General features: G+C 41.0%; 1 protein-coding gene across 1 annotated transcript; it reads right to left on the bottom strand.

The window, feature by feature from the left end:
• Window positions 1-1,365: 1,365 nt before the first annotated feature.
• Window positions 1,366-2,088, bottom strand: LOC120779828. Its single transcript, XM_040112197.1, has 2 exons — window positions 1,704-2,088; window positions 1,366-1,649 (listed from the first exon to the last, which is right to left on the bottom strand). Exons 1-2 carry the CDS (start codon window positions 2,086-2,088, stop codon window positions 1,366-1,368), a joined length of 669 nt encoding a protein of 222 aa, XP_039968131.1.
• Window positions 2,089-11,378: the final 9,290 nt, after the last annotated feature.

The following is an 11,378-nucleotide window of genomic DNA, read 5'->3' as shown; positions in this document are numbered from 1 at the left end:
CCACAACATGACCGATGCGATTGGTGGCTTTTCGATCCGGAGATAGCCAGGTAGCTTGGTGAATTTTTCTATTATGGAATCTAGTACTACAGATAACCATATTTTAGGCCCCGGCCCCGGCCTCAAACCATTTGAGGATGTTTCCTCGTGCGCCAAAGATACCTTCTTTGTCCACCCTGGCGTTAAATTCGCCAAGCACGAATTTGGCATCGTGCCGGGAGTATCTTTCATAGGTGCGTTGTAAACGCTCAAAGAAGCGTTTTTTTTACATCGTTCTTCTCTTTCGTAGGGGCGTGGGCGCACATCAGCGATATGTTGAAGAAGCTTGCTTTGATGCTGATTGTGGCTAGACGTTCCACCTGAGACTCGAAGCCGGAATCTCTTTTCCACCACGAATCCCACACCGAATTTGCGCTCCTTTATATGACCACTGTAGTAAATGCCATAAGGACCTACTCGTTTCAGCCCTTGTCCCGTCCATTGCACTTCTTGGACGGCGGGCGGTGATGTCAGCCTTCACTCTAACGATGAGACCAACCAGCTGGGCAGCGGCACCTTTCCAATTCAAGGACCGGAGATTCCAGTTGCATGCTCTTAAATCGTTGTCCTTAATGCGTTTGCCATGGTTGTCGTCAAAAGGGGGGTTTCTCTTCCGAGACTGATGTTTATTTTTCATTGGGGGCGCACTCAGCGCTCAACCCTAAGGAGAGATGGTTCGCCTTTTCTCTTTAGCTCGCCTTCAAAATGATGTTCTTTGGTTACCCAGAGGATACTTGGTCAAAAACCGGAAGTCGTTTGCTGCTTTAGCCATATGTAAAGAAATCGTTTCTGGCTCTCCCAAGAGAATAGCAATCAGAGCTCTTTCCTCACTTGCGTGAACTTCTACATATGACCCCATAGATAGATAAATTAATGAGGATTGCACCGCGACCTAGGGTCTATTGTGCCCTCTCCTGACTCTCAGCGTCTCAGCTAGCCCCAGCAAATTGATGAATTCCAATATACTGCTAGGTGCTATTGAGACGATGTGATCCCTATGTAGAAACATGGATCCAAGGGCTTTGGTCCTGCGTCTACAGATTGCTGTACAATCCATTAGCAGGTGTTCTGGAGTTTCGGGTTCCAAATCGCAGAACCGGCAATTCGCACAAGAAGCTAGGCCCATGTTGAATAAGTGCTTCTTGAGTTTGCAATGGCCGGTGTAGAAGGCGATCAGTAGCCTGACTTTATTTCTTGGGAGATTGATTATGCATTTAAACCTTTTGAGGTTATAGCCCTTCATCAGCAACTTTGCGTGCCGCAAGCCTGGAAGGTGTTGCCAATGTATCTCCCTACCCACTGCTACATCTTTGCGGACCTGTTCCTTTATGGTGTGGGACCCACCGCTATGAAAGGTTCCGGTCCTACCATGCTGGTGGATGCTGCAGAGCGGGCAAGCTCATCGGCCAGTTCATTACCGGCGATGCCTCTGTGGCCTGACACCCAAATAAGGTGCACCTGGTTGCATTCTGCAAGACTGTTGAGCCGGTCTATACACTCCTGCACCAATAGCGATTTTAACTCGTATGACGAGATCGCCTTGAGTGCCGCTTGGCTATCGCTGAGTATAGCTATACGTTCGTTGCGATAGCCGCGTTGGAGGTTTAACTCTACGCACCGACTTATAGCAAATACCTCCGCTTGGAATATGCTCGGAAACTTACCCATAGGTATGGAGAGTTTTGTGCGTGGTCCTGCGACCCCTGCGCCAATTCCCTCCGACGTTTTCGAGCCGTCGGTGTACCACCTAATCGAGCTATCCCTGAGTAGCAGCTCGAATGCGGAGTCGCTCCATTCAGCCTTGCTGCCGAGGGTGATCTTAAACTTCTTAGTGAAGTTCAGCTTTTTGTTAATGCCGTCCCTTGGAAGAGGAGCCAGTGGTATGATGCCACTTAGCTCTTCCATGCGTTGGGACGAGATAATTTTACCTTTTCCAGTCCCCTCTGCTGTCATTTGAAGCAGAGTGTACTTGGCGACTTGACCAATTAGTAGGTGTAGCGGGGTGAGCTCCAGCAGGGCCTCAAATGCAGCTGTCGGGCAGGTGTGCATAGCTCCTGTCATACAGACGTACGCGAGCCTTTGCAGTTTCGATAGTTTGAAAGCTACCGTCATTTGCTCTGCTTTCGGTGCCCAAACCACCGCTCCGTAAGTGACAATTGGACAAACTATCATAGTGTACAACCATCTGATGATCCTTGGTTTGCACCCCCAGGATCTACCAGCCAGCAGGTTACACACCATCAGTGCCTTAGTAGCTTTGACCATGGTCAGGTCAATGTGCTGCTTCCATCTTAACGTGGAATCCAGCGTGAGACCTAGGTATTTGACCATGTTTGTCATCTCTATCTCCCTGCCTCCGAGTGTTAAGTTTCTCAGGCCAGGCAGAGACTTGCGCCTCGTAAATGGGACGATGGTCGTTTTCAAGGGGTTGATGTTTAGTCCAACACTGTTGCACCAACCCTTGGCTAGACCTAGTCCCCTTTGTACGATAGAGAGTACTCAAAAATTTGGCACTAGCTATGATAACAATGTCGTCCGCGTATCCTTGACAGCGGATTCCATTGTTTGTTAGCAGCACCATTAGTTCGTCCACGACTAGGCTCCACAACAGGGGAGATAGCACTCCTCCCTGTGGGCAGCCCTTTGTAGTACCGAGACGGATAGTGGTGCCTCCTGATGTGGTTTCAGCTATTCTGGTGCGCAATACAGCCTCTATCCACCTGCGCACTTTAGGTGCCACATTCCTTTTCTCCAGTGCCCTTGCCACGCTCCCGTGGGACGCATTGTCAAAGGCACCTTCGATGTCTAGGAAGGCGCATAGCGTCACCTCCCCCGTATCCAGCGAGCTCTGTATCTCCGAAGTTAGCTGGTACAGGGCATATGACCCCATCCTTATAAGGTTCAACACAAGCAATCTCGTTCGGATTGGATAGTCGCATGACAGCTGTATACTGCGGACTCAATCAAGTGAGCTATGACTTCCTTCGCGAAATTTAATTCTCCGGAGGCGGACTGTATCTTTCCACCACTTTTGCAACATGAAAAGCAAGTTTTACTGCTTTACCTTGATCGGCTGATGAGAGATAGCATTGTGCTGGTAGGAAGGAAACACGATTTACTGGCGAAATTCTGTAGGTATTTGACCAACTTCCTTTTTACTAAAGAGTATGGAAAAGAGCTGATTATGAAATAAGGTCGAAGGCGCTGAAAATTTCTTTTCTATATTGGAATGTGGCAGCAAAAGTATGCAGATTGATGGAGGCCGTACTGCGCACTATAATAGTTAAAACCACAGTAGGGGATAGCAGGATTTGTCTCGGCGCTACAAGAGGCTGCCCACTGCGTGGAGTGCTATTTCCCTTATTAAGGAGACTAGTCGTGAATGACCTATTTGAATTGTTAACTATTATTTTATTTATGGGACAATTCGAAGGAACTATCTGTGTCCCAATCGGATTAGGCCGGATTATCGACACTCAGGCCCTGCTCGGCCTCAGGAGCCTGTCTCTTGGCGGCTGAGAAGTGAAGATGACTTATATGGTCAAATATCTTCGCCTCGGGCTGGATTCCACTCTGCGGTGGAAACATCATGTGAACGTGGGCATATTCAAATTCACTAAATCACTAATGGCGTGAATCGACCAGCCGGGAAATCCTGGGACTGCAAGTCAAGGATTATCGGGTGGATGCACACCATGATTTCGCGACCGATTATCACGTATGCCTAGTAATCAATCAGGCAGTCAAACTCACAATGCTTCAAATGACAGCAGAAGGGTTTGGTATGGAGAGGAATCTCATCTCAGCAAATAAAAGCTTTAAGTGCCCTTGGCTCTTCTCCCAAGGTACAGTATTACCAAAAAAGTAAACGTCACTAGAAAGTTCAAGGTTAAGCATAGCATCATGGCATAATATTAGTCGGTATGTAGAGATTAACTTTTAACGCAACTATCGCAACGAAAGTATCGCCATGCTCAGCAACATTCAAGAGGCTCTTAAAGCGATCTCTACTTATGAGATTACATCGTTTCTGCTGCAGTAGTGTATAGAACGGCTGACCAGTCTATCAGGTCGTAGCCGAGTGCATCTCATCTGGGTATCAGTTAACAAAGGTATAGCGGAAAATGAACTGGCTGGTGAGCAGGCCCTGTCCGCAACATCCATCAAAATGGTAGGACCAAAACCATTTATGTGCCAGGCCAAGTGGCTAATGGGTGGTTACAATCTTAACAGTATGAAAAACGTAATCAATCTCCCAAGTCCCGGCTTCTTTTCTCATTCTACATTGACTATTGTAAGCTCCAGAAGCACTTATGTAACATGGGCCTAGCTTCTTGTGCAAATTGTATGTTCTGCGACATGATACCAGAAACAGCAGAACACCTGCTGATTAGCAATAGACTTCAGATCGCAGTGATAATCTCAATTATTATACATATGTATCTATCTATATAATATTTAAAAGCAAGTTTTGTAAGATTCAGGGTTTGGTTCAAAATGCCTCACGGGCCCAATGAATCTCCGACGAAAAGGCGAAGAAATACCGGCTTTAAATAAGCGTCTACAACCCCCATCGGAGTTGCATCGAGTGAAAACTTACCCAAGAGAGGCAACAAAGCTACGAGGGATCACACAGTAAACTGCACCTAAAGTCCACAGGCGTAGACGAAAACCTGGCAAACGGCTGGTGAGAGCAGCACTCTGTCATTCTGTGAAATCTCACTGCAAAGGCTGGCAGGCTAATGCTGTTGTCATCTCCGTCTCGCTTTAAACCTTTCAGGTCTTCAAGTGCGTTCAATGCACGTCACCATATTTTTGAGCGTACAGATGTAGTTGAGACGAACTTCTGGATGTAAACATAAGCTCCCACAAGACTTATATCAGCCCCGGCGTGACCTCCCTGTTTGCATATATGTATGTATAACCACAAAGTACATATAGGCCAACTGTTACCACGTGCGAAGATAGCAGCTTGAAGCAGAGACCCATTAGAACAAAGTGAACACACCGCAACAACAACAATATCAACAAGAGAAAACACAACAAAACAATAATGGTCAAGATAAGAAATACGAACAGTTTTCCGTTAGAGTAGCAGGATACTTTGATCCTCTAAACTAATCACCACTCAAAAAACCACCGGACAAAACCAGAGAAAAGATAGCCTTGAGAGAAACTCCAGCTACGCAAGCAGAAACCGCAAAACAATAAGAAGAGAGAAGGGCAGCACTCAGCTTTGGCATTGGCAAAACAGAAAAATATCAGCATGGATGTTAAAAACAGAGTGGCACAGCTAGAAGAACTCTTTGACTTAATCAAGAATTATTGTAGAAACTGGGGGAAGGGGCATACTAGAAAACCCAGGTTCTATTAGGCACTCAAGACCATCTTTCAGGGATCGGAAACTCTGTATATAACTCTTCATCACGATAAAGGCGACGTTCTGGTGCAACAGGCACGCGTTAAACCGCATCAAGACGCTCAAAAAGTTGTTTGCGCTGCTTTGGACCAGTGCCTTTGCGCAAAGCTCCCATTATGCTGCCTCTGCCAACTAAAAAGTAGGACACCAATCCCGCGGTCGGCGAAATGTACAGTATATGGGAATTAACACAATACATAAATATTCTACAGGCCAATATGCATAGATGCAAAGCTGCTAGCGCTCTAATCTCCCAGATGGTGACGGAGAACGGCTACGAGCAATATAAGGAGAAAGAGAGCGGAACCTGGCTGGAAGAAAGCAGTTGAACCGTCGCTATATGGCTACTCCCAGGAAGTAATGCCGTCATTATGGTAAATGGAACAGCAATGGTTTCATATTTCACAGCATACAATAATTTAAAGAAAAGCTCGAGAATACAGAAGGTTCTGGCAAGTATATGAAAGGCCAAATTTTGAACGCTGGAGACCTAAATTCTAAAGACATAGAGTGGGGTATGCCAAACATGGTCGAGAGGAAAGCGAACTCTAATAGTGCTCAATACGGAGAACTCCTTACACTTGTATATCCTTTGTGATCAACAACGGAACAAACGCCATAAAGAAAAGGAATAATACAGGAACCCGACAATGGAACGTTTCGAAATAAATTTCGGAAATTCACAAACAGACTCCGCTTTATACAGAAAAATTAAAGCAGCAGTTCATTGGTGGACAGAAAATATCTCCCAACTTAGACGCAGATTTCTTCGTTTTCGCAGATCATATAAGAGATCTACGCGCACAGAAGTAGCACCCGAAGAAGGCGAGAAATATCAAGCGGCGATGAGGAGCTTAAGTATGCCATTGAGGCAAGCAATATGAAAAAATGGGAGTAACCACATTAGTTATGATGAAGTACATAAATTTGAAATACTAGATGACTTTTATTTAATTGGCTACGAGGACAACATAGCAGCATTAGTCACAAGCCAAGACACATAGGAAGCCCGTAGAAAGCTTATTCAGGTCCTGATACGGACGCAAACATGGCTTGCCTCACATAAATTCCAGCTCACTACAGAAAAAACCGATCTACTACTGCTGAGGAACAAGCGCATACCTCTCGAAATAAGCATGCAAACGACTTAGGATAATCTAAGGATACAAAATGTAGTCAATTACCTAGGAGTAAGACTGGAACCTTGATTAACCTTCTGAGTATCCGTTCAAATCCAGCACCCCGCAGAAAAGGCTGCGAAAATCAAGGCCTCTCCTAGTAGACTAATGACCAACATAAAAGGATCCACACAAGAAAAGGGACCGTTTTCAATGTTAGCAACAACCAGCGTCTTACTAAACGGAGCAAGAGCTCGATTGACCGAACAAAGAAAGACACCATACTTTATAACAACGAAGATGGGAGAACGAAAGCCGCGGCAGAAAGACGGCCGGACATATAAGAGACTTAAACGTATGATCAAGTTGCAAATTTTGAGAAGTCGACTTCTACACCGCACAGCTGCTATCCGGTCACGGATATATCAGAAAATACCTTCATAGAATAGCAAAAGGCGAAGAGCTGTCGTTCCTATACAACGACGCGATAGAAGACGACGCAGTACACACATTCTTCAAATGTGTACGATGGCAACGGGAACACACTGCCGTAGATGACCTGGTTGCCCAAACAACGTGGCAATTTAATTGATGTCAGGCTAGAGAGGGAAAGAACGGAAGGTAAGAAATACGTAGCAATTTTGCTATGCTGAAATAAGCGGGACCTGAACACAGGTGTGCAGATTTAAATCTCTCAATAAGCAAAATGGAACGACACCCTGAAGTAATTCAAACGCGGAGTGCGCTACGGTTCCTTAGAGAGGTGGGGTTATCTTGACCTGCAAGTGACAAGTGACCTCCGTTGGAGGAATCAGGTTAAGAAGGACTTGGCAGCACTTGGAATCTCGAATTGGCGCCAAACTGTGAACAGGAATAACGACTGGCGAGCTGTGTTAATAAAAAAAAAGAGATGTTAATCCACTAAGTATTTAACGGATTATTGATAAATCGTCTACATTGTATTAACGAGGTAATGCACCGCGACCTACGGTCTATTGTGTTTACATTGTAACTCACTTTTGATTTTGATCACTGGAATTTATATTTATTTATTTATTTATTAAAGCACTCAGCAATTATACATAGATTTTTTTCTTTTACATGTTGAGTATTAAGAGAGAAATTTTCGAAGAATAACAATACTTTGAAGAAAAGGAAATAATAACAAATGTTAGAATTAGTTAAGATCAGAATCAGAAAACCTTAAGCAATATCACTTCTTTATTTATTAATTAATTTATTTATCAGAATATCAGATAAGAATTAAACGTTTAGCCTCACTTTAAACTTTTTCTACAGACATGTCGAAAACATTCGTACGGTCAGCATACTCATTAATTACATTCGCGATCCTATAGGTCGTATCTCGATGTTGTATCTCGATCTAACTATTGGTACTTCAATAACTCTTGACTTTCGCAAGTTTACTTTGTACTCAACGAACTCAAATATTTCCACCAACTCTGGAACATCCCAATGTCCATTAATGATATTAGCTCCGGTGCAGAAAGTTAGATATTTTCTTCTATTGGCCAGTGTGGGGTTACTAGATTCTAGTGCATCAATTGCACCTCTTGAGTCTTTACTCATATTGTGACGATATTTTAAGTGTCTGTTAAACTTTTTTTGTACTGACTCCAATTTATCAATTTGATAACTATAGATTGGATCCCAGACTACACATCCATACTCCAGTACTGGCCTCACTAGTGCATTGAACAGACCAATCAGCGTACTACCATTCTCAAAAATCTTTACTTGTTCTCAACAGGCTACCTAGGATCTTATTGGCTTTGGCTACAATATTACTTATGTGACCAACAAATGTGAGTTTACTGTCCATGTGTATTCCAAGATCTTTTATTGACCCTACTTGTTTAACTATATCCTTGCCCATATAATAAAGGTGTAGATTAACTTCAAATTTACGGCTATATTTAATGATTGCACATTTTCCCACGTTAAGCTTCAATTTATTAAACTCACATCATCTCACTTGTGAGATTGTTTATATCCTCTTGAAGTGCATACGAGTTATGTGTACACTATCATCCCAACCAGACACCACACAACAAAATACTATAAATTGGACAAAATAAAAGATTAAAGAAAAACAAGTAAACATTACAAAAAATATAAGATAACAAGTAGAGATAAAGAACATAATGCAAATGTATACAAACATGTTTTGGTCCTTATGTTTGACTATAATGATAACCCAAACATTATCGGGTAAACCCCACAGTCATGTTTGTTTGCATTCAATAGAAAATAAGATTACATTTTACAAATATTGTATTTCATAAGAAAATAAACAAAACAAAGAAATAGATTAAGAAAATTGTAATCACTTTAGTAGTTATATAAGCAGAACATAACTTGAAACATCAGAGAATAAAATATAATGTCATAGAAACAACATCATTGGCATTTTTATTCCTCCGCTCGAACAAACCTAAAACTGGCGCAGTCGGTAAAAACAAACTGCAAAGTTGAGCGATACTAAAAACTGAAGTTTTTAAGTTTCGTAAGCTTTAGCAACGGGAAGCAAATCTTAAGATTAGCTCCCATTTTAAAAAGATCTCTTATATATACAAATATATAAGTCGGTCGGCACAGATAGCCAAGTTTAAGAAATTTAAGTTTCTACACAAGTTATCTGGAACGTCGGAGAGCGACTCGAGGACTACAATTTGTGAAGGCGAAGAATAGCTTCATTCCGCCCATCAACATTACCAGGAAGAGTGGGATTAAAGATTAATGCCCCACACACAGAAGACGCAGAAAGAGCGAAGTGCACCATACAAAGCAACAACAACAAGTTCAGTTGTAATAAAAGAGGATACATCAGCAATGAATCCAGGCGAGCAGCAACCACTTCAGATGACAGGATCGCAAATTTTGAAGGAAGCTTCAAGCAATCATGGACTTTGACGGCAGAGATTTATCATCATTCATCAGGGAAGTTGACATGATCCTTCCTTTATTCAACCCCAACCCATCAATGTTGGAATTTGTAACGCAGCGACACGTCAAAACAAAAATTAAAGGAGAAGCAGCAAGTGTCATCCGGCCTTTGGGACCTACACCAACATGGCAGCAAATGAGAGAAGAACTCATAAAGAATTTTTGGAGTAAAGGAGTCGTACCACACCCTTTACAATCAGGCGATTGTACTACGAAACTATAACGTAAGTCAATATTTCCAAAATTTAAAAGATATTTTAGATAAACTAAATTTAAAACATGAATTCGATAGGATAAAGCCTATAGAATTTTCCCCAATTAACAACGAAAGTTTAATTCTAAAAACATTTTTAAATGGGATACACCCCAACTTAAGCAGTGTAGTGATTAGTAGAAATATAAGCACCATTAGAGAGGCTTTTAGCGTTCTTCAAGAGACAGGTTTGCTAATACAATTTGATAAAAGACGAAACAATTATAAAAGAAATAATTATAGAAATTTTTCAAATAGAAATTCTTTGTCTCACAATTTTGGCAATTTCAATAATAACCAGTATATGCAAAATTCCAATAATTTTCAATTTGGACAAAATCAGCCGAGAGAATTTCGTAACAATTCTAACCAAATGACAATTATCAACAATTTAGCTTTGGACAAAGTAGGCAAAATAATTCACAACAATCTAGAAGATATAATTCAGTCCAAAGGAGACAAAACCCCCCGAACCGATGGAAATAGATCACGTTCAAGAACAAGCAAATTTTCGGTTGCCAGCCCAAAACAATCGTTACCGATAATAGAAGTGACCATAAAAAATTCCAAAATTAAATGTCTTATTGACACAGGGTCTACAACATCATTATTGAAATATAATGTGTTAAAAGATTATGAATGCATTGAGCTTGATAAACCAATACACTTTAGCACCATTAAGGAAAATTTTTCCCTAAATAAAGAGTTAGTCACCCCAACCCCAAACGAATTCAATGAAAAAAGTTATATACATTGGAAACTAACCAACATAAAAAATAAAAACTTTGATGCAATAATAGGACAAAATATTTTAAAACCTATTAAAACAATAATTAACTTAGAAAAGGAGTATGTAGAAATAAACGGCAATAAAATTAAATTTATAAACTCATGCCCTTACAATTACGAAGATATTAATATACTTACAGAATGTAAAGAGAATTTGCTAGATATTTTATCAAATAGTGACATGAATGAAGAAGAAAAGCAAAAATTAGAATACATTCTAAAAGCAAATAGCGATTTATTTTTCCCAAGAAGGTAAAAACCTTTCTCATACTCATGAAATTCAGCATGAAATAGTTACAAAAACAAGTAGACCAACTTATAATAAAATTTATAGATATCCCCAAATTCATGAAGAAGAAATTATTAGACAGATGAACGAGATGTTGCGCCAAGGTATAATTAAAGAAAGTAATTCCCCGTACAACTCGCCTCTTTGGATTGTACCGAAAAAGCAAGACAATTCAATGAAGAAAAAATGGAGAATAGTTATTGACTACAAGAAGCTAAAACACTCAATGAACTACAAATTTCTAAACATTGCATCTACTTATTAAATTGTGAACTTATCAAAAATAGCATTACAGAAATTTTACAAATTGATGAAGAAACTATTTTAATAAAAAATGCAAATGGCATAGAACTAAACCAGAACTGCGACAACAGAAAAATTAAGTTGAAAAACACTACATTGATTCATTATAATAACTGCACTATTAAGACCCTATACCAAACATTCTCAAATACTAAAATTTCATACAATCAGAGATTCTATTATCCAAACTATGATACTCAC

This window comes from Bactrocera tryoni, unplaced genomic scaffold (assembly GCF_016617805.1).
Source record: "Bactrocera tryoni isolate S06 unplaced genomic scaffold, CSIRO_BtryS06_freeze2 scaffold_11, whole genome shotgun sequence".
Lineage (NCBI taxonomy): Eukaryota > Metazoa > Arthropoda > Insecta > Diptera > Tephritidae > Bactrocera > Bactrocera tryoni.
This window is presented reverse-complemented; position numbering and strand designations above follow the sequence as displayed.

What these genes read in the sequence shown, in the direction of transcription:
- LOC120779828 (XM_040112197.1), bottom strand. Translation starts at nt 2,088, where the DNA reads ATGCACACCTGCCCGACAGCTGCATTTGAGGCCCTGCTGGAGCTCACC. An exon ending in AAAACTCTCCATACCTATGG is followed by an intron (nt 1,650 to 1,703) that starts GTAAGTTTCCGA and finishes GTCGGTGCGTAG; the next exon opens with AGTTAAACCTCCAACGCGGC.